Here is a 22377-nt window from a genome sequence, read left to right as displayed (position 1 = left end):
AAAGCTAATGCTGGCTAGTTGCTAGTGGCCAGAGCTATCACTCTGGCTAATACATAGCTAGCATTAGCTTTGATGTTAGGGTTGCAGAAAGCTTCTAAAAGCCCATAAGAAATCATTGGGCGCATTTAACTGTCACACACTATCTCCCGGTATATAGTATTGTAGTTTTTAGAGGTCTAATTTTGAAGGTGCAGATATTGCTCGGTTACCAGCAAACACACACAGCGGTGAATGACCCCGTTATGCGAGGAAGAGGAAGTCACGAGGAAGAGGAAGGATGGCTCACCTTCACCTACGATCCCAAGGACTTCAAACTTATTCATCACATCACCGATGGCGGGGAACTTCATGAAACTAAAAGACGACGGGCAGGAGGAGGAGAAGGAGGAGGGGGAGGTGGGGGAGAGGAGTGAGGAGTGGAGGTGGAGGAGGGGGAGGGGGAGGGGGAGGTGGGGGAGAGGAGTGAGGAGTGGAGGTGGAGGAGGGGGAGGTGGGGGAGAGGAGTGAGGAGTGGAGGTGGAGGAGGGGGAGGGGGAGGGGGAGGTGGGGGAGAGGAGTGAGGAGTGGAGGTGGAGAGGGGGAGGGGGAGGTGGGGAGAGGAGTGAGGAGTGGAGGGGGAGGTCACTAGGAGGAGGGGGAGGTGGGGGAGAGGAGTGAGGAGTGGAGGTGGAGGAGGGGGAGGGGGAGGTGGAGGTGGGGGAGAGGAGTGAGGTGGAGGAGGAGGGGGGGAGGTGGGGGAGAGGAGGGGAGAGGTGTAGAGGTGGAGGAGGGGGTGGGAGGGGTTCGCTGTGGAGGTGGAGGAGGGGGGTGGAGGAGTTAGATGTGGAGGTGCCAGAAGAGGTCAAAGAGGTCCCAGTGAGGTGGAGGAGGAGGTGGAGGAGGAGGTGGAGGAGGAGCAGGAGGAGGTGTATGTCCCGGCTAGAAGGCGGCGTGGACGGCCCAGTGGCGTGGTCCGGGGAGGGGCCGGCTCCCTGAAGACCTCCTCACGGGGCCCATGGTGGCGTCCCGGTCCGTCCTGCACCAAACACCACAGCCGGGTTAGCGGGGTGAGGGGTCAGGGGTGAGGGGTCAGGGTGAGGGGTCAGGGTGAGGGGTCAGGGCGTGAGGGGTGAGGGGGTCTGGATGGGGGGTAAGGAGCTGTGGGGAACGGCTTCACGTTGGTGACCTATGACCTGTCTCATGCTGTCTGACCTCATGGCTATCGGTGAAGGCCAGCTCCAGATGTTAATGATTACAGGCTGTAGGCCAACCCTGCTGATTGAAGTCACTGTCCAAGCCAATACTACTATAATGAGTACCTTAATAACATACTACTACAGTACATAACACAGGAATAAACGACTCATTACTACCACGCACACTTGATCTGGTACTTGTGATGCGAGCCTCGATGCCCAGACCTTTAGAGGCACAACAAGGGTATGAACACATGAATACCGAGACATTGGATTAACCCACGCGTGACGCTGGAAGCTGTGCTGACGACGCTCACACCAAGGCCTCCGTACTCCGTTCACCTCTCTGTGGGTTAGGGTTAGGGGGGGGGGGGGGGGGGGGTAGCAGGGGGGGGGGGGGGGGGGGGTAGCAGCTCCAGCCTGTTGCTGCCTACTACCTTTGGATCAATTCAATTTAAATTCAGTTGTATCTGTGTAGCCCTTAGTCACCGGTACAGTCTCAGAGGGCTTAAGAGGCCCAGTCTTTATGACCCCCCCCCCCCCCCTGGCGCTTGCCCCCCAGAGGGCAAGAGAGAAGTCCCTTAATTAGCAAAGAGGAAATCTAGAGAAGGAACGCAGAGCTGGGGGTCCGGTTGGGAGCCATGGGGGCTGTGATTGACATTCAGGCAAAACATTTTAAATCGGTGATGGGGTGCTGGCCGGTTAGCTGGTTAGCTGGTTAACCCCTATCGCTGACCTCTCACCTCCACTGGTCTCTGTCGCCACTCAGGGCGACCGTTAGCATGCCGAAGGTAAAGCTAACACAATCCAAACAAGAATGCTGTGTTGTGCTTCAAACAGTAACCATGCCAACACTGCCTTAACACTGCCCTTATCTACTTCCAGTATGTTCCCTTTGAACTGCCTGTTGGATAGTGAGTTTTTTTTTTTTTTTTAATTGGACACAGCTATGGATAATACATTAGGCCTATGTCTTTATGAGCAGAGTGACTCATTCCCACTCAGATGTATGTTTCCTGAGTCGGCCCCATAAGCTGCCTGAGAGGAGGAATTATGTAAGTGTGTTCATGAAAAAACGAACTCCGAAAGTCTCTGTGTGGAACATGTTTAAGGATTGACCGAATAATGTAACCCTGTTGCTTTTGGTCACACACGCACGCACGCACGCACGCACGCACGCACACACACACACACACACACACACACACACACACACACACACACACACACACACACACACACATACAAACACACGCGCACATGTGTGTGTGTGTGTGTGTGTGATTGTGTGTGTGTGTGTGTGAATTTCTAAATTCGTCATTGTTGACATGACACTCGAAGGTGTTTGCAAACGAAGGTGTGTTTGTGCGTGTGTGTGTGTGTGTGTGTGTGTGTGTGTGTGTGTGTGTGTGTGTGTGTGTGTGTGTGTGTGTGTGTGTGTGTGTGTGTGTGTGTGTGCGCGTGTGTGTGTACATGCGCACACAAGCTGCCTCCACATTGCAGCTGCACGCATGTCCAAAGCAGAGGATAAAAACAAGCCAATAAACAAAACACATCAAGTCATGCTTTCCTTCTAACGACCACAGCTCTGTACATCCACACAGGTAGTCCGGCCTCTGAGCTGCTGAACTAGTTTCAAGACAGCCAACACAGAGCCAACGGGTCTATCTGAAGGCGTAAAACCGCACATAACACCAAACAACCACCCCGAAACCCAACGTTACCTTGCATTAAACATCCTGATCCCAACAGTCACCATAGCCCCCACTGTGGCGCGCCGTCAGGTGGACAGCAGTCCGTTGTTATGCACAGAGAAAAACACACACACTCACTTACTGTTGTGCAGGAGAAGATGCGTCTCCGTCTCCACCCACCAGTGCAGATCTGCTGCGCTGCGCACTGAGACGCGCAGTAACCGAACCCCGCTGCAGGCACGGCGCCTGGCAACGGGGGCTTTGATTGACGTGCCGGGCGTCCAATGTTGTGTCATTACAGGTGCGTAATGGGAACGCCCTCTCTTAGTGAGCCAATGGGAAGGGAGGAGGGAAACCAGGGATCCCAGTTTGCTGCATGAGTGTTGTGACACGATTGTGGCCGTTTTGTAAATTACATAATTTAAGAAGTTCACAGCCACCCTCATGTAAATGTCACTGCAATATACATGTCAATGAATGTCAATTATCATTCAATCAACCTGTGTCAATATGTTGAGAAGTTTAAATTAAATATACTCCGATTTCTTATGATCTAAAAAGAACAAATTGTTGCCTATAGGCTGTGGTTTATCATTTGAATCTGTAAATAGCATAAAATTATCCCTTAGGTATGCTTCGTTTAGGATGTTTTAGAAAAGGAAATGACAGGAGGGATGTAGGGTGTTGTTTAATCTTAAAGCGTAACATCATCAAACTTTGCAATGACTCCTTGCAACAAGCCAACGTCTGTAGGACGTGGGAAAGATATATTTATATGAATATATACTATAATATCTGTATGGAATTTCTATATTATAATATTACTATAATATGTATAATCATAGAATAGAATAGATTCATATAATAATAATAATAATGTTATTATTATAATAATAATGTTATTATTATTATTGTTATTATTATTATTATTATTATATTATTAAATTATTACATATATATTATAATATACATGTATATGTACATTTATGTTTATATTAATACAAATATTTTTTTGGTATTACTATGGTCAATCGTTTAATGCATGGGTATGGTTTGGGGGAAACTATAAAATAGTTTAGTTGTTAAAAGGTGATCTTTTCCTTTCGATAAACTTTGTCCTCATTCTTCTGCTTGGATCTGGCGCCACCTGTTGTACAAACCAATCCATGGCAATAATAAACTGTTCATATTATAATATATAATAATGATAATAATTCATTATAATTAATAATTATATGCTATATATTATAATTAATAATTATATATTCTATTATTTGTATGATTATTTTATATAATTAATAAATCATTTTTATGAATAAATTAAAATGTATTCATAAAAATTAAAATAAATTATACCTCAATTGGGAATTAAAGATAAATAACTAATAAATGGATATAGAGCAGCTTAAAGTATGGCCCTTGTACACAATAGCATGTTTTTGTATAGCCAACTTTTACTAGACTCCTTTCAAAACATGTGCAACCACTGGACGGCAGGGTTCAGAGATGTTTAAAACCCTGTAGGGATTTAAACATCCGATAATTAATTGAGTTGAAATGTTTTTGATGGGATGGTTAAGGGCGTTTCCAGTGTTACATCACATTTACCGAATACCTTTTTGCCTTAACTAATGTTTTCTGAATACATAGTTATCTTTAAACAAAATACATGCATGTCAATTATTTTCAATCAACATATCAATATGTTGAAAAGCTTAAACATAGCTTAAAGTGTTGCCTATAGGCTACGTTTTATACCTCATCAGAATCTGTAAATAGTAGAAAACTGTCCCATTGGTAGTGACCGCATAATATAAACTTTTTTCATATTTATTATTGTGGTCTTTTCCCATCCATCTACCAGAAGGCTTAAAAAACTCCCCAAAGAATCAAGAAAACAAAATGACGACAAGCAAGATAATAATCATAAATAATATTATAATATTATAATATTATTTATACTTTTAAAACCAAATATAGTTATTTATAGTCACACATAAGTCATTATTTTTAATGAGCTATTATATAGACATATAAACACACACAACAAACACACAAGACACACACACACACACACACACACACACACACACACACACACACACACACACACACACGCACACCATCTTTCATATCCCACATGACGTGAACGTACCATCATATTTTCCTGTACCTACAGTCTATGATACACACATACACACACACTTACACACATACGAGGACGAAGAAGAGCGCGAGACGTGAGTTATTTAACGATTTTTCGTGCGCCTACGAACTTTCGGGGAAAATACGAACATTCGTAAGTCGAAGCGATACATCTTGAGACAGTGTGTGACAGTTAAATACGACACGACGGTTGTTTATGTGCTTCTAATAAGTCTTCTGAGGCGCTAACATGAAAGCTAACGCTAGCTAGTTATTAGCCAGGGGCTATTGGCCAGAGTGCTAACTCTTGGCTGATGCTAACTAGGTAGTATTAGCTTTAAGTCAGCTTTTCAGCCAAGTCTGTTATGAACACCTCAGTGTGTAATAAACTAACTCATATTACAATAAACAAACCACAGGTTCTGTGATGAGAGCTAGTAATGAGACGTTCAAGTGCGAGGGTGATCGTGGTTTATTTGCGTGATAAAACAACACGACATAAAAAGTCCTCTAAAAAAGTTATCAGCCGAATCTATTTGTGTCTTTTTTATTTTTGTGTATATTCTTAGAAACAAAAGTGGAAATGAAAAAGATGTGTCTTTTTGAATGTGAAGCTAAATTAAATTTCAATAAATTAACTGGAGAATAACTTTTTATTTTATTAGGATTAAACACACATTTAATCCCAGTAAATATCATGGTGGTTTTCAAATTAATTGACAATATTAACTTTCCTTAGTTTCACTGCCCAAGCTTGTCAACATATATATATATATATATATATATATATATATATATATATATATATTTCTATTTTTAAAACCCGCCATTCAGTGACATACTACCTCAATATCTGTAACTTAAACAACCTAATCAGCAATGGAGGAAGAGGAATAGACTTTGCAATGGGATTTCCCTATAACTAATCAGCACACACACACACACACACTCACACACACTCACACACACACACACACACACACACACACACACACACACACACACACACACACACACACACACACACACACACACCTTTGTTCAGGCTGTATGAGCTCTGTATTGTTTGTTTCATGTGAAGACTAGTTGATGAATGAATGCTTTAAAGTTTAAGCCCTAATAAGATAAGATAAGATATATTTATTTGTCAGGAGTACAACGAAATTCAGTGCACTCACGTACTCATTTAAAAAAATAAAAGTAACATAATAAATAGTAAATAAATAAAAAAGAAATACATTCAGCATTTCGTTCACTCACTACATTCATGTCGTCATACACTATACCGTTAACGTTAATGAAGTGACATGGTCTTGGTTTTGAGACTAACTAAATGTGTGTCTGTGGACTGTGTTGTTCGATTGGCCCGAAATGCAGAAAAAGATGGACTGAGAGCAGATGAAATTAATCCACTGAAGACGCCAGTGTGGGAGCACCTTGGTCCAGCGGACACAAAGGAGCCATTCAGGTGGAGGGCGGGCAGGTGAGTCATGTGACGGGGCTGGTACATTGGGACGTAGCATCACATGACCGCCGCAATAAAGGATTGTCATAAAATGTTCCTGTTTAAACATCCCACGCTGACGCCCACTGGCCAGTCATACTATCATGTTGCTATGTTAGAGATGGACGGAGAGACGGATGGATGGGTTGAGTGACGGGTGGATGGAAGAATGGATGGGTTGAATGATAGGTGGATGGATGGAGTAATGGATGTAAATAGAGAGAGAAGCACTGATTCACACAGGGCTTTAAGACTAAGGGGTTGTGTATGATGTGAACCGCTCGACCTCTAGGTCACGGGTCATTCCTTCATGGGCTCTCTCATCCTCCTTCCAGGACAGCAGGTATCCTCTCGTAGAGCCCCGGCCTGCGTCAGTCTGTCCCCCTGACGGACGAACCCCTGGGGCCCGCCGCCATGGGCAAACCATCGCTGAAGGGTGAGCAGGCCGGCCCCCCGAAGGCCCAGCAGCACCGCATGAATCAGCCAGGCTTACATTCACATCCACATTGCGGGCGTTCAGCCGACGCTTTGACCCACAGCGACTTACAATAAGGACATTCGTCAGAAGAAAGAGAAACAACAATATATCGCTGTCAGTACAGTGAGGATGTTCATAGGACCAAGTGCCAAGCACTAACTATCACTAGGTTAACACATTGCCCGTACACAACAGAGAGAGCTAGGATAAGTGGCTGCACCATGCTAAGTTCTATTTTTAAGTGGCAGGACGAACAACATACAATATGTATGTCGCTTAGCTCCTCCAGGGGAATTCACTTTGATTTAACGCTGGGCCCATGCATCATCCGTCACCCGCATGTTTCAAGCTGTGCGTCCTCTGATGAGAACGTGTGGGCGACTTACTGGCAGTTCAGTTTATCAGAGGGTCCGGCGTCAGACGAGACTGTGATCCGTCTCTGAGGCTAGCTTTGGTTCGGTGAGGAGGATTGGACAGCAGCTTTCAACTTCTAGAGCTTGTGGATGATTGATCTTGGACATGTGACAGTTCAGGAATGTCTGTGTGATTTCATCTCGAACTACGGTCATGGAATCCCAATCATTTAGTCTAAAGTGAAACGTAAAGCTTAAATGATTTGTATTGTAAAGTTGGTTGCAGTAAGTTACGACAAAATCTTCAACATGAAATACAGTTTGAATAATTAAATTGAGCACAAATGACTCTGAGGTGAAATCTTATTGGATATGTGGAAATAGATGACCAATTCCACTGGGTCAGTGCGTATCACATAATGTTATAATCCATGTTATATTTATAACGTCTCTTCATTTACGTTTCAGACCAAAAAGAAGCTGCGAAGGACAAGATGGGGAGGCCAAACCCTGCAGCCACTAAAGGTTGTTCTGCACCATGGATGATCTACTATGGGGACATAGTAGATCCTACTCCCAAACACCCATCCATCTTCTAGGTCCTCAAACACCATCCATCTTCTAGGTCCTCAAACACCATCCATCTTCTAGGTCCTCAAACACCATCCATCTTCTAGGTCCTCAATCACCATCCATCTTCTAGGTCCTCAAACACCATCCATCTTCTAGGTCCTCAAACACCATCCATCTTCTAGGTCCTCAAACACCATCCATCTTCTAGGTCCTCAAACACCATCCATCTTCTAGGTCCTCAAACACCATCCATCTTCTAGGTCCTCAAACACCATCCATCTTCTAGGTCCTCAAACACCATCCATCTTCTAGGTCCTCAAACACCATCCATCTTCTAGGTCCTCAATCATCCATGGCTGGTTGAGATGTTTCAGGTCTCCGTCTCCTGGTTGGTTGAGATGTTTCAGGTCTCAGTCTCCTGGTTGGTTGAGATGTTTCAGGTCTCCGTCTCCTGGTTGGTTGAGATGTTTCAGGTCTCCGTCTCCTGGTTGGTTGAGATGTTTCATGGTGTCCTCTCCTGGTTGGTTGAGATGTTTCAGGTCTCCGTCTCCTGGTTGGTTGAGATGTTTCATGGTGTCCTCTCCTGGTTGGTTGAGATGTTTCATGGTGTCCTCTCCTGGTTGGTTGAGATGTTTCATGGTGTCCTCTCCTGGTTGGTTGAGATGTTTCATGGTGTCCTCTCCTGGTTGGTTGAGATGTTTCATGGTGTCCTCTCCTGGTTGGTTGAGATGTTTCATGGTGTCCTCTCCTGGTTGGTTGAGATGTTTCATGGTGTCCTCTCCTGGTTGGTTGAGATGTTTCATGGTGTCCTCTCCTGGTTGGTTGAGATGTTTCATGGTGTCCTCTCCTGGTTGGTTGAGATGTTTCATGGTGTCCTCTCCTGGTTGGTTGAGATGTTTCATGGTGTCCTCTCCTGGTTGGTTGAGATGTTTCATGGTGTCCTCTCCTGGTTGGTTGAGATGTTTCATGGTGTCCTCTCCTGGTTGGTTGAGATGTTTCATGGTGTCCTCTCCTGGTTGGTTGAGATGTTTCATGGTGTCCTCTCCTGGTTGGTTGAGATGTTTCATGGTGTCCTCAGATACCTTCAGCTGGGAGCAGTACTTGAAAGAAACATCATCCACTCCGGCTCCTCCCAGCTTCTTCCGCCAGGTATGCAGAAATACAGGCCTTCACTACAGGCCTTCACTACAGGCCTTCACTACAGGCCTTCACTACAGGCCTTCACTACAGGCCTTCACTACAGAGCAGGTAGGGGTTAGACAGTACAGAGACAGGTCATTAAGGAGCAGGTAGGGGTTAGACAGTACAGAGACAGGTCATTAAGGAGCAGGTAGGGGTTAGACAGTACAGAGACAGGTCATTAAGGAGGGGGTAGGGGTTAGACAGTACAGAGACAGGTCAGTAAGGAGCAGGTAGGGGTTAGACAGTACAGAGACAGGTCATTAAGGAGCAGGTAGGGGTTAGACAGTACAGAGACAGGTCATTAAGGAGCAGGTAGGGGTTAGACAGTACAGGGACAGGTCATTAAGGAGCAGGTAGGGGTTAGACAGTACAGAGACAGGTCAGTAAGGAGCAGGTGGGGGTTAGACAGTACAGAGACAGGTCATTAAGGAGCAGGTAGGGGTTAGACAGTACAGAGAGAGGTCATTAAGGAGCAGGTAGGGGTTAGACAGTACAGAGACAGGTCATTAAGGAGGGGGTAGGGGTTAGACAGTACAGAGACAGGTCATTAAGGAGCAGGTAGGGTTAGACAGTACAGAGACGGGTCATTAAGGAGCAGGTAGGGGTTAGACAGTACAGAGACAGGTCACTAAGGAGGGGGTAGGGGTTAGACAGTACAGAGACAGGTCATTAAGGAGGGGGTAGGGGTTAGACAGTACAGAGACAGGTCATTATGGAGCAGGTAGGGGTTAGACAGTACAGAGACAGGTCATTAAGGAGCAGGTAGGGGTTAGACAGTACAGAGACAGGTCATTAAGGAGCAGGTAGGGGTTAGACAGTACAGAGACAGGTCATTAAGGAGCAGGTAGGGGTTAGACAGTACAGAGACAGGTCATTAAGGAGCAGGTAGGGGTTAGACAGTACAGAGACAGGTCATTGAGGAGCAGGTAGGGGTTAGACAGTACAGAGACAGGTCATTAAGGAGCAGGTAGGGGTTAGACAGTACAGAGACAGGTCATTAAGGAGCAGGTAGGGGTTAGACAGTACAGAGACAGGTCATTAAGGAGCAGGTAGGGGTTAGACAGTACAGAGACAGGTCGTTAAGGAGCAGGTAGGGGTTAGACAGTACAGAGACAGGTCATTAAGGAGCAGGTAGGGGTTAGACAGTACAGAGACAGGTCATTGAGGAGCAGGTAGGGGTTAGACAGTACAGAGACAGGTCATTAAGGAGCAGGTAGGGGTTAGACAGTACAGAGACAGGTCATTGAGGAGCAGGTAGGGGTTAGACAGTACAGAGACAGGTCATTAAGGAGCAGGTAGGGGTTAGACAGTACAGAGACAGGTCATTAAGGAGCAGGTAGGGGTTAGACAGTACAGAGACGGGTCATTAAGGAGCAGGTAGGGGTTAGACAGTACAGAGACGGGTCATTAAGGAGCAGGTAGGGGTTAGACAGTACAGAGACAGGTCATTAAGGAGCAGGTAGGGGTTAGACAGTACAGAGACAGGTCATTAAGGAGCAGGTAGGGGTTAGACAGTACAGAGACAGGTCATTAAGGAGCAGGTAGGGGTTAGACAGTACAGAGACAGGTCATTAAGGAGCAGGTAGGGGTTAGACAGTACAGAGACAGGTCATTAAGGAGCAGGTAGGGGTTAGACAGTAGAGACAGGTCATTAAGGAGCAGGTAGGGGTTAGACAGTACAGAGACAGGTCAGTAAGGAGGGGGTAGGGGTTAGACAGTACAGAGACAGGTCATTAAGGGACTGAACCAGGACTTCCAGCTGGGAGTCAAAGCGACCTCTGACCTCCAGACCGTCTCCTCCCCGCCCCAGTCCCGGCTCCCGCCCTCCAACGACTTCAAGGTGGGCATGAAGCTGGAGGCCCGCGACCCGCGCAACAGCACCTCCGTCTGCATCGCCACGGTGATGGGCGTGACGGGCGTGCGGCTGCGGCTGCGTCTGGACGGCAGCGACAACACCAACGACTTCTGGTGCCTGGTGGACTCGGCCGACATCCAGCCCATCGGGACCTGCGAGAAGAAGGGCGACATGCTGCAGCCGCCGCTGGGTAACCACGACGACCGCACCCCCATCCGTCGTCCATTAGGATCTGATCTGACACAGAGGCCCCCCGTCATCTGATATCGGCCCACCTAGCCCCGACACAGACCTACCCCGAGTCTGACTCTAGAGGCAGAACTCATGGCCCTTATCCTCTTCCTTACCATCGCTCTCTCCGATACCAGAGCGTGATGCTCATGGGCTCTCCTGCGGTGGTCCTACCCCAGGAGACATGCCCCTTGGGGCTTCTTTAGGACATCTGGGTACCTGGTAACCAGCTCTCCAGACATACAGCCGCCCGCTGCAACAGTTCGATGAACCACTAACGGCAGACATTTGCATCGTCTACAATGTCTCTAGTACGATCTACGTTTTTGTTTAATGAAGTGTCACACATTATACTCTTACAACTCTTACACAAAGTTCTGTGTGGCCACGTTCTTTTGAATGTGAATGCATCTGTTTAGTTTGCAAGTAATTCTTGGATGAATTGCATTCAGATTGGTCCTAAAAAGTCTGGACCTCTAGACCTCATACCCAGCGTGGTGTGTGTTATTCTGTTTGCATATGATACGCCCACATTCATCCCCAGACCCCCTCCAGTCCAGCTGCAGAGTGATTAAAGACGGTTGCTGTGTGGTTTTCTTCCTCCAGGGTTTCGTATGAACGCGTCGTCGTGGCCGATGTTCCTCCTACGCACGCTCAACGGGGCGGAGATGGCCCCCGCCACAGCCTTCAAGAAGGTAGGAGGGGCCTCAGGTCAGAGCCACAGCCTTCAAGAAGGTAGGAGGCCCTCAGGTCAGAGCCACAGCCTTCAAGAAGGTAGGAGGGCCCTCAGGTCAGAGCCACAGCCTTCAAGAAGGTAGGAGGGCCTCAGGTCAGAGCCACAGCCTTCAAGAAGGTAGGAGGGCCCTCAGGTCAGAGCCACAGCCTTCAAGAAGGTAGGAGGCCCCTCAGGTCAGAGCCACAGCCTTCAAGAAGGTAGGAGGGGCCTCAGGTCAGAGCCACAGCCTTCAAGAAGGTAGGAGGGCCCTCAGGTCAGAGCCACAGCCTTCAAGAAGGTAGGAGGCCCTCAGGTCAGAGCCACAGCCTTCAAGAAGGTAGGAGGCCCTCAGGTCAGAGCCACAGCCTTCAAGAAGGTAGGAGGGCCCTCAGGTCAGAGCCACAGCCTTCAAGAAGGTAGGAGGGCCCTCAGGTCAGAGCCACAGCCTTCAAGAAGGTAGGAGGGGCCTCAGGTCAGAGCCACAGCCTTCAAGAAGGTAGGAGGGCCCTCAGGTCAGAGCCACAGCCTTCAAGAAGGTAGGAGGCCCTCAGGTCAGAGCCACAGCCTTCAAGAAGGTAGGAGGCCCTCAGGTCAGAGCCACAGCCTTCAAGAAGGTAGGAGGGGCCTCAGGTCAGAGCTACAGCCTTCAAGAAGGTAGGAGGGGCCTCAGGTCAGAGCCACAGCCTTCAAGAAGGTAGGAGGGCCCTCAGGTCAGAGCCACAGCCTTCAAGAAGGTAGGAGGGCCCTCAGGTCAGAGCTACAGCCTTCAAGAAGGTAGGAGGGCCCTCAGGTCAGAGCCACAGCCTTCAAGAAGGTAGGAGGGCCTCACGTCAGAGCCACAGCCTTCAAGAAGGTAGGAGGCCCCTCAGGTCAGAGCCACAGCCTTCAAGAAGGTAGGAGGGGCCTCAGGTCAGAGCCACAGCCTTCAAGAAGGTAGGAGGGGCCTCAGGTCAGAGCCACAGCCTTCAAGAAGGTAGGAGGGGCCTCAGGTCAGAGCCACAGCCTTCAAGAAGGTAGGAGGGGCCTCAGGTCAGAGCCACAGCCTTCAAGAAGGTAGGAGGCCCCTCAGGTCAGAGCCACAGCCTTCAAGAAGGTAGGAGGGGCCTCAGGTCAGAGCCACAGCCTTCAAGAAGGTAGGAGGCCCCTCAGGTCAGAGCCACAGCCTTCAAGAAGGTAGGAGGGGCCTCAGGTCAGAGCCACAGCCTTCAAGAAGGTAGGAGGGGCCTCAGGTCAGAGCTACAGCCTTCAAGAAGGTAGGAGGGGCCTCAGGTCAGAGCCACAGCCTTCAAGAAGGTAGGAAGGCCCTCAGGTCAGAGCCACAGCCTTCAAGAAGGTAGGAGGGGCCTCAGGTCAGAGCTACAGCCTTCAAGAAGGTAGGAGGGGCCTCAGGTCAGAGCCACAGCCTTCAAGAAGGTAGGAAGGCCCTCAGGTCAGAGCCACAGCCTTCAAGAAGGTAGGAGGGCCCTCAGGTCAGAGCTACAGCCTTCAAGAAGGTAGGAGGCCCTCAGGTCAGAGCTACAGCCTTCAAGAAGGTAGGAGGCCCTCAGGTCAGAGCTACAGCCTTCAAGAAGGTAGGAGGGGCCTCAGGTCAGAGCTACAGCCTTCAAGAAGGTAGGAGGCCCCTCAGGTTAGAGCCACAGCCTTCAAGAAGGGAGGAGGGCCCTCACTAAGACCTAGAGCCCCACCCATACAGGGTTCAGGGGCCAAGGCAGATACTAGGGAGGAAGAGATTGACCATATCCATATAATGGCCGATGGCCACTGTATATATGTGTATGCATGTATGTGTATAAGAGATAGACACCTATAAAGATATATAAATATGTATATATAAGAGATAGACACCTATATAAAGATATGAATCTATATAGATCAATATAGATACACAGTATATAGATTAGGGTCACACCATCTGCAGCTGTGGGGATAGAGCTGGTCTGTAGTTTGTAGAATAGCATGGACGTGACTCTCTTTCTCTCCCCCTCCCTCCCTCCCTCCCTCTCAGGAGCCCCTCCGACCCCCCCAGAACAACCTGACGGCTGGCATGAAGCTGGAGGCGGTGGACAAGAAGAACCCCTACCTCATCTGCCCGGCCACCGTGGGCCAGGTCAAAGGTCAGGAGGTGTTCGTCACCTTCGACGGCTGGAGGGGCGCCTTCGACTACTGGTGCCGCTACGACTCCCGGGACATCTTCCCCGTGGGCTGGTGCTCGGTCACCAAGCACAGCCTGCAGGCGCCCGGCAACAGTGGTGAGGCCCCGCCCCTCCTCCCCCCTCCTGCTGCTCTCCTTCTCTCCTCCAGGGGGCAGCAGAGCTCTGGTCAGGCTCCACTCCACCTCCCATTAGGCTGTGTGTGGTACTGAGGTTTTTATGGTTTGGGTTCCCGACCGCATATGATCTCTCTCTCTCTCTCTTTCTCTTTCTCTTTCTCTTTCTCTTTCTCTCTCTCTCTCTCTCTCTCTCTCTCTCTCTCTCTTCATCCCTGTCTCTCTCTCTTTCTCTCTTTCTCTCTCTCTCTCTCTCTCTCTCTCTCTCTCTCTCTCTCTCTCTCTCTCTCTCTCTCTTCATCCCTGTCTCTCTCTCTCTCTCTCTCTCTCTCTCTCTCTCTCTCTCTCTCTCTCTCTACATCCTGCCCTGTTTACACAGAGCCTCCCAGTGTTTACACAGCCCCTCCAGCTCCGCTAAATCACCGGCCTCCCCAGCTGGGAGAGGAGGGCCCAGGACACCTCATGTACCTGGCCTCAGCCCCCTCTCCCTGACCCCCACTCAACTCACCAGCCTCTCTCAGGCCTGGGACGCTCCTCCTCTCTTCCTCACCCCCCCCTCTCCTCTCCCCTCTTCCCTCCTGTCCTCCTCTTCTACTCCTCTACTCTCTCCTCTACTCTACTCCCCCCTCCTCCCTCTCCTCTCCTCCCTCTCCTCCCCTCTCCTCTCCTCTCCTCCCCTCTCTCCTCCCCTCTCTCCTCTCCTCTCCTCTCCTCTCCTCTCCTCTCTCCTCTCCTCTCCTCTCCTCTCCTCTCCTCTCCTCTCCTCTCCTCTCCTCTCCTCTCCTCTCCTCGGCTGTGGACCGGTGTGGCTGAGGACTGTGAGAGTAGCTTTTCTTCGCGTGTCTTTTCCTGGCGTGTGTCAGAGGTCTGTGTGTCTGGGTTCTGTCTCCCGTGTCCTCCGTGTCAGCCGGTGCTCGTTCATCTCCCCTCTCCTCTCCTGAGGGCGTCGGGAGGTGGAGGGGTGTCCTTTTGACCCCGTGTCAACAGTCTGTTTACCGCCACTCGCTTATTAACGCCGAGTGGCGTGTTGGCACGGCCGGGGCAGTTTGTGCGTGCGTGAGCGTCGTGGTGAGCCCGGGGCAGTGTGACGTCTGGGCCGAATGAGGTGCTTATTACCCCTCATTACGGGCCAGATGGAGGTGATGTCGCCAGAGGAATGTTTCCATCCCGGGCGGCTCGCTCTCGTTCCTCATCGGCGCACAGAGCCGCTCCGACTCTCCCTCTGTCTGTCACAGTCCAGTAGGGAAGCTGAAGCTGACCACACTTTGGTGTTTCTGGATGCGCGTTCTTTCTCACGGATCCCCCTTTCTCCTTCAGATTAGTCCCCCCGGCAGCACTCCAAAGTACTCGTTCCCCCGTTTGAGAACCCCTGCTGCCGAGTAGCGTCAGGGCCCTACGTAGACCTCATAACAGAGCGCCGGCTGAAGGCTTCGACCGGCCTCACAGAGGGAAATGGAAGTCCATATGGCTCAGGGCTAATCATCCACAGGGGGTGGCCGTAGCACCGAGCCGCCAGCCCTCCTGACGTACGGAGGCCGTCCTCCCCCACCCCCGACTGCAGCTGTCCCCCTCCCCCACGCATGGCCCCCCGCCCTGCGTGGGGGGGTTCCGTCCAGCCCTCTGTCCCCGCCCTGGGCTCCAGCCCTCGGTCCCCGCTGAGGAGCACCTCAGCTGAGGTGCTGCTCAGGAACCAGAGGTGCTCCTCAGCCTGGCCTCCACACCTCTACACGGTCACCAGTCCCACCGCCCTCCCCCCGGAGCTCCTGTCCCTCCTAGGTGACCCTAACCCTCTGCTGTGTCCTGTGCCCCCCCCCCCCCCTCCTCCAGTGTCGCCAACCAAGCCCCAGCCGCTGCCGTCCTTCTCCCCCTCCAAGCCCAGCCGGCGCTCCAGCCAGGCCTCCTTCCGGCTGCCCAGCCCGCTGCCCCCGCTGCCCGTCCGCAAGGGCGTGCGGGGTCGGCGGCCCAAGAGCGAGACCCTGGCCCTCCTGAAGGCCGCCGCCGCCGCCGCCGCCCAGACAGGCTCCCCGGGGGGCGGCCCCCAGCCCGGGCCCCTGGGGGTCCACACCCAGCTAGCCCCCCGGCCCCATAAGAAGAGAGGACCCAAACCGGGCAGCAAGGTGAGGGGGCAGGGGGAGAGAAAGAGAGGGGGGGAGAGAGAGAAAGAGAGAGGGGGAGGGAGAGAGGGGGAGAGAGAGAGAGAGAGAGAGAGAGAGAGAGAGGTTGGGGAGCAGGAGGAGGAGCAAGCCAGGGAGAGAGAGAGGGGGAGGAAGGGACAGAGGGAGGGAGAGAGAGAGGGGGAGGGAGAGAGGTGAGGGAGCAGGAGGAGGAGGATGAGGAGGGGTTGAGTCTCCAGAGGCTCTCTCCTCCTCAGTAACCACTCAGAGGGTAGAGCTATCTCAGGGTACGGGGGAACAGCTTCAGCCCTGATGGACCCTGAGAGCGCTCCTCAGCTGGGGGCCCTGGAGTCCGTCGAAGAGCTTCTGCAAACACTCAGAGCCCCCTCCCCAGGGGGGTGGCCCCCTCCACTACATGAGTCAGTCAGCACTCGGATGTAGGATGAAAGGTTTTCAGCTCAGGTTTTGGTCTGGTCCGGACCCGGTCTGGTCCTGGTCCTGGTCTGGTCCTGGTCCTGGTCCTGATCTGGTCTGGTCCCGGTCTTCATCAGGGGGGGTTTCTGTGTTCCAGAGGAAGCCCAAGGTGCCCCCCGGCCCGGTGGGCTGCCCCTCCGTCCCCAAGGAGAGCCCGGCCGGCCCCGGGACGCTGCTGTCAACAGGTGAGACCTCAGGGGGCCCCCTGTCCCCATGGTAACCCTGTTACCACGGTAACCCTGTCCTCGTCCCCACGGTAACCCTGTCCTCGTCCCCATGGTAACCCTATCCTCATCCCCATGGTAACCCTGTTACCACAGTAACCCCATCCGCATCCACACTCTAACCTGTCCCCATCGTAACCCCCTCCCCTTGATAACTGTGTGTGTGTGTGTGTGTGTGTGTGTGTGTGTGTGTGTGTGTGTGTGTGTGTGTGTGTGTGTGTGTGTGTGTGTGTGTGTGTGTGTGCGTGTGCGTGTGCGTCCTCCCAGTGTGTGTGTACGTGAACAAGCAGGGTGACTGCGGCCCCCAGCTGGACCGGAAGCAGGTGCAGCGGCTCCCGGAGCGCTTCGGGCCCGGCCCGGTGAACCTGGTGCTCCAGCAGGTGGTCCAGTCCTGCCTGGACTGCTCCTACCAACCCAAGCTGCTGCTGGCCGCCCTGCAGACCCACTCCGGGTCCGGGGAGGTGGTCCGAGGTACGCGCGTCTCAGGAGGAGATGGGTAGCATGGGGCGCCCCGGGGGCCCAGTCCTGACCGCAGCCACCCCGGTCCCATTCTGCCCGCGGCCCTTTGCTGCCTGTCCTCCCTCTGTCTCACTCTACCATAAAGCATCTGTGGGTCTGTCTGGGGGGCTGCAGTGGGGGTCACTAACCTGTCTGTGGGTCTGTCCGGGGGGCTGCAGTGGGGGTCACTAACCGGTCTGTCCGGGGGGCTGCAGTGGGGGTCACTAACCGGTCTGTCCGGGGGGCTGCAGTGGGGGTCACTAACCGGTCTGTCTGGGGGGCTGCAGTGGGGGTCACTAACCGGTCTGTCTGGGGGGCTGCAGTGGGGGTCACTAACCGGTCTGTCTGGGGGGCTGCAGTGGGGGTCACTAACCGGTCTGTGGGTCTGTCCGGGGGGCTGCAGTGGGGGTCACTAACCTGTCTGTCTGGGGGGCTGCAGTGGGGGTCACTAACCGGTCTGTCCCGGTCTGTCCTGCAGTGCGGACGGACGGCGGCGTGTGTCTGGTGAAGCTGCCCTCGGCCTCCAGCGCGTCCTTCGTGCTGCGCTTCCTGGAGACGGTGTGCCTCCACCTGCAGGGAGACAACCTGTTCAGCAGCCAGCCCTTCAGGACCTACCAGTCAGGTACCGCTTAGCACGAGGCTGGTTAGCACGGGAATGGTTAGCATGGGGCTGGTTAGCATGGGGCTAGTTAGCATGGGGCTACCCTGTGTTCCAGTGAGAGATGGTTAGCCTAGTTAGCATGGTGCTGCGCTGTGTTCCAGTGAGAGATGGTTAGCCTAGTTAGCATGGTGCTGCGCTGTGTTCCAGTGAGAGATGGTTAGCCTAGTTAGCATGGTGCTGCGCTGTGTTCCAGTGAGAGATGGTTAGCCTAGTTAGCATGGTGCTGCGCTGTGTTCCACTGAGAGATGGTTAGCCTAGTTAGCATGGTGCTGCGCTGTGTTCCAGTGAGAGATGGTTAGCCTAGTTAGCATGGTGCTGCGCTGTGTTCCAGTGAGAGATGGTTAGCCTAGTTAGCATGGTGCTGCGCTGTGTTCCAGTGAGAGATGGTTAGCCTAGTTAGCATGGTGCTGCGCTGTGTTCCACTGAGAGATGGTTAGCCTAGTTAGCATGGTGCTGCGCTGTGTTCCAGTGAGAGATGGTTAGCCTAGTTAGCATGGTGCTGCGCTGTGTTCCACTGAGAGATGGTTAGCCTAGTTAGCATGGTGCTGCGCTGTGTTCCAGTGAGAGATGGTTAGCCTAGTTAGCATGGTGCTGCGCTGTGTTCCAGTGAGAGATGGTTAGCCTAGTTAGCATGGTGCTGCGCTGTGTTCCACTGAGAGATGGTTAGCCTAGTTAGCATGGTGCTGCGCTGTGTTCCAGTGAGAGATGGTTAGCCTAGTTAGCATGGTGCTGCGCTGTGTTCCAGTGAGAGATGGTTAGCCTAGTTAGCATGGTGCTGCGCTGTGTTCCAGTGAGAGATGGTTAGCCTAGTTAGCATGGTGCTGCGCTGTGTTCCACTGAGAGATGGTTAGCCTAGTTAGCATGGTGCTGCGCTGTGTTCCAGTGAGAGATGGTTAGCCTAGTTAGCATGGTGCTGCGCTGTGTTCCAGTGAGAGATGGTTAGCCTAGTTAGCATGGTGCTGCGCTGTGTTCCAGTGAGAGATGGTTAGCCTAGTTAGCATGGTGCTGCGCTGTGTTCCAGTGAGAGATGGTTAGCCTAGTTAGCATGGTGCTGCGCTGTGTTCCAGTGAGAGATGGTTAGCCTAGTTAGCATGGTGCTGCGCTGTGTTCCAGTGAGAGATGGTTAGCCTAGTTAGCATGGTGCTGCGCTGTGTTCCAGTGAGAGATGGTTAGCCTAGTTAGCATGGTGCTGCGCTGTGTTCCACTGAGAGATGGTTAGCCTAGTTAGCATGGTGCTGCGCTGTGTTCCAGTGAGAGATGGTTAGCCTAGTTAGCATGGTGCTGCGCTGTGTTCCAGTGAAGGAGGAGGTGCTGGAGGCCCCGTCCCTGTCCCTGCGGCCCGGTAAGCGCGGCCTGTCGGGGGTCTCCCCGACGTACGCCGCCTCCCTGTCCCCCAAACACCTCTGCAGCGACGCCCACCCCTCAGAAGGTAGGACACACACACACACACACACACACACACACACACACACACACACACACACACACACACACACACACATATCACGCACCACAAACATATACACACATGCTAACACACACACACACACACACACACACACACACACACACACACACAATTACGGGTCCAACTGAGATTCAGAGACCCCCCAGGTCTAACTGGACCCCCCAGGTCTAACTGAGTCCCCCCAGGTCTAACTGGACCCCCCAGGTCTAACTGGACCCCCCAGGTCTAACTGAGTCCCCCCAGGTCTAACTGAGTCCCCCCAGGTCTAACTGGACCCCCCAGGTCTAACTGAGTCCCCCCCCCCAGCAGAGACGCTGCCCCCCGGTGAGGGCGGCCCGATGAAGGAGGCGTGGTTCATGGACTCGGCCTCCGGCTCCATGACCCCGCTGAGCCCCCGCGCCGACTACCACCCCTACTACCCCCGGGGGGGGGCGGCCCTCCGGAGGTCCTCCTCCCACCCCCCAGAGACCGCGTCCTCCACCGCCCTCCGCAGGGTGGAAGGTACGCACCGCCGTATTATTATGGGATGGCCCCATACCCGTTGTGGGGGGGGCGGCATGTGTTTCGAGACACGTGGGGCGAGACCCCTCACCCTGACTGCTCCTGACGGGGTGTGAGTGTGTGCATGAACGGGTGAATGTTGTTGAGTTAGCATAGTGCTACCCTGTGTTCCAGTGAGAGATGGTTAGCATTGTGCTAGCTAGCATAGTGCTACGCTGTGTTCCAGTGAGATATGGTTAGCATTGTGCTAGTTAGCATTGTGCTACGCTGTGTTCCAGTGAGAAGTGGTTAGCATTGTGCTAGTTAGCATTGTGCTACGCTTTGTTCCAGTGAGAAGTGGTTAGCATTGTGCTAGTTAGCATAGTGCTACGCTTTGTTCCAGTGAGCAGTGGTTAGCATTGTGCTAGTTAGCATTGTGCTAGACTGTGTTCTGAGCCTAAAGAGTCTGCCCCCCCCCCCCCCCCCCCAGCCGCCAGCTCCACCACGGGCCCCGAGCCCACGGTCCCTGAGAGGGAGGGGCCCCCGGGGGCCGGCCGGAGCCCCGCCTCCTGGTCCATCCTGGAGGTCATGCAGTTCGTGAGGGAGGCGGACCCCGCGGCGCTGGGGCCCCACGCGGAGCTCTTCAGGAAACACGTGAGTCTGGGAGAGCGGGGGTTCTGGTTGTGTGTGCGTGGCTCCTCATGTTGTGCGTGTGTGGTTCCTTATGTTGTGGGTGCGTGGTTCCTCATGTTGTGCTTGTGTGTGCGTGGTTCCTTATGTTGTGGGTGCGTGGTTCCTCATGTTGTGTGTGCGTGGTTCCTCATGTTGTGGTTGTGTGTGTGTGGTTCCTCATGTTGTGCTTGTGTGTGCGTGGTTCCTTATGTTGTGGGTGCGTGGTTCCTCATGTTGTGCTTGTGTGTGCGTGGTTCCTTATGTTGTGGGTGCGTGGTTCCTCATGTTGTGTGTGCGTGGTTCCTCATGTTGTGGTTGTGTGTGTGTGGTTCCTCATGTTGTGCTTGTGTGTGCGTGGTTCCTTATGTTGTGGGTGCGTGGTTTCTCATGTTGTGTGTGCGTGGTTCCTCATGTTGTGGTTGTGTGCGTGGTTCCTCATGTTGTGGTTGTGTGCGTGGTTCCTCATGTTGTGGTTGTGTGTGCGTGGTTCCTCATGTTGTGCGTGCGTGGTTCTTCATGTTGTGTGTGCGTGGTTCCTCATGTTGTGCGTGCGTGGTTCTTCATGTTGTGCGTGCGTGGTTCCTCATGTTGTGCGTGCGTGGTTCCTCATGTTGTGGTTGTGTGTGCGTGGTTCCTCATGTTGTGGTTGTGTGTGCGTGGTTCCTCATGTTGTGCGTGCGTGGTTCCTCATGTTGTGCGTGCGTGGTTCCTCATGTTGTGGTTGTGCGTGCGTGGTTCCTCATGTTGTGCGTGCGTGGTTCCTCATGTTGTGCGCGCGTGGTTCCTCATGTTGTGCGTGCGTGGTTCCTCATGTTGTCCGTGCGTGGTTCCTCATGTTGTGCGTGCGTGGTTCTTCATGTTGTGCGTGCGTGGTTCCTCATGTTGTGCGTGCGTGGTTCCTCATGTTGTGCGTGCGTGGTTCCTCATGTTGTGGGTGTGTGCAGGAGATCGACGGCAAGGCGCTGATGCTGCTGCGGAGCGACATGGTGATGAAGTACATGGGGCTGAAGCTAGGCCCCGCCCTCAAGCTCTGCCACCACATCGAGAGGCTGCGGGGGGGCAAGCCCTGACGTAACCTGGGCCCCGCCCACACACCTGGGCCCCGCCCACACACTAGGGCCGGCCCTCAAGCCCTTAACCACACCTGACAGACACACACCTGACAGACGCACACCTGACGGACACACACCTGACGGACACACACCTGACGGACACACACCTGGGCCCAGCCCTCAAGCCCTGACACACACCTGACAGATACACACTTTGGCCCCGCGCCCTGACACACACCTGAGAGCACACACCTGGGCCCTGCCCACACACCTGGGCCCTGCCCACACACCTGGGCCCCGCCCTCAAGCCCTGACACACACCTGAGAGCACACACCTGGGCCCTGCCCACACACCTGGGCCCTGCCCACACACCTGGGCCCCGCCCTCAAGCCCTGACACACACCTGCCAGCACACACACGTCCTGCAGAGGCAGGCCGGAGCTCCTCAACCCAGAGACGGTCTGAGTAGGAAGGAAGGAGGAGCCGCCTCAGTGGTTCCTCCTCCTCCTCTTCCTCCTCCTCCGTTAGCTCAGTGGTTCCTCCTCCTCTTCCTCCTCCTCCG

The 22377-nt window shown here is 52.6% G+C and overlaps 2 protein-coding genes across 4 annotated transcripts in view; one reads left to right on the top strand and one right to left on the bottom strand.

Annotated features, from left to right (window-relative positions):
* LOC132469288 (cyclin-dependent kinase-like 5) overlaps window positions 1-429 on the bottom strand; it is a 22913-nt gene extending 22484 nt beyond the window's left edge. Inside the window, exon 1 of the mRNA XM_060067231.1 lies at window positions 287-429. Within this exon, the coding sequence (XP_059923214.1) occupies window positions 287-350 (64 nt within the window). The 5' untranslated portion in view covers window positions 351-429. The remainder of the gene's footprint in view (window positions 1-286) is intronic.
* A 4514-nt stretch (window positions 430-4943) lies between these two features.
* LOC132469284 (sex comb on midleg-like protein 2) lies at window positions 4944-22012 on the top strand. Of its 3 annotated transcripts, none has more exons than XM_060067223.1 (16): window positions 4944-5109; window positions 6392-6497; window positions 6854-6954; window positions 7818-7874; window positions 9001-9071; window positions 10915-11149; window positions 11797-11885; window positions 13911-14154; window positions 15999-16288; window positions 16857-16944; window positions 17251-17454; window positions 17960-18103; window positions 19440-19571; window positions 19917-20111; window positions 20581-20744; window positions 21707-22012. In XM_060067223.1, the coding sequence occupies exons 3-16, from the start codon at window positions 6933-6935 to the stop codon at window positions 21830-21832; spliced, it is 2061 nt and encodes a 686-aa protein (XP_059923206.1). In that variant the 5' UTR covers window positions 4944-5109; window positions 6392-6497; window positions 6854-6932; the 3' UTR covers window positions 21833-22012. The 3 variants fall into 3 exon arrangements, with proteins under 3 accessions (XP_059923206.1, XP_059923207.1, XP_059923205.1); XM_060067224.1 differs by having other exon boundaries at window positions 5015-5168; XM_060067222.1 differs by lacking the exons at window positions 4944-5109; window positions 6392-6497; window positions 6854-6954; window positions 7818-7874 and having other exon boundaries at window positions 8973-9071; window positions 19920-20111.
* The last annotated feature ends 365 nt before the right edge of the window (window positions 22013-22377 follow it).

The sequence above is a fragment of the Gadus macrocephalus genome, chromosome 12 (genome assembly GCF_031168955.1).
Source record: "Gadus macrocephalus chromosome 12, ASM3116895v1".
Classification (NCBI taxonomy): domain Eukaryota; kingdom Metazoa; phylum Chordata; class Actinopteri; order Gadiformes; family Gadidae; genus Gadus; species Gadus macrocephalus.
Note: the sequence above shows the minus strand (reverse complement) of the source record. Positions and strands in the feature narration are given on the sequence as shown.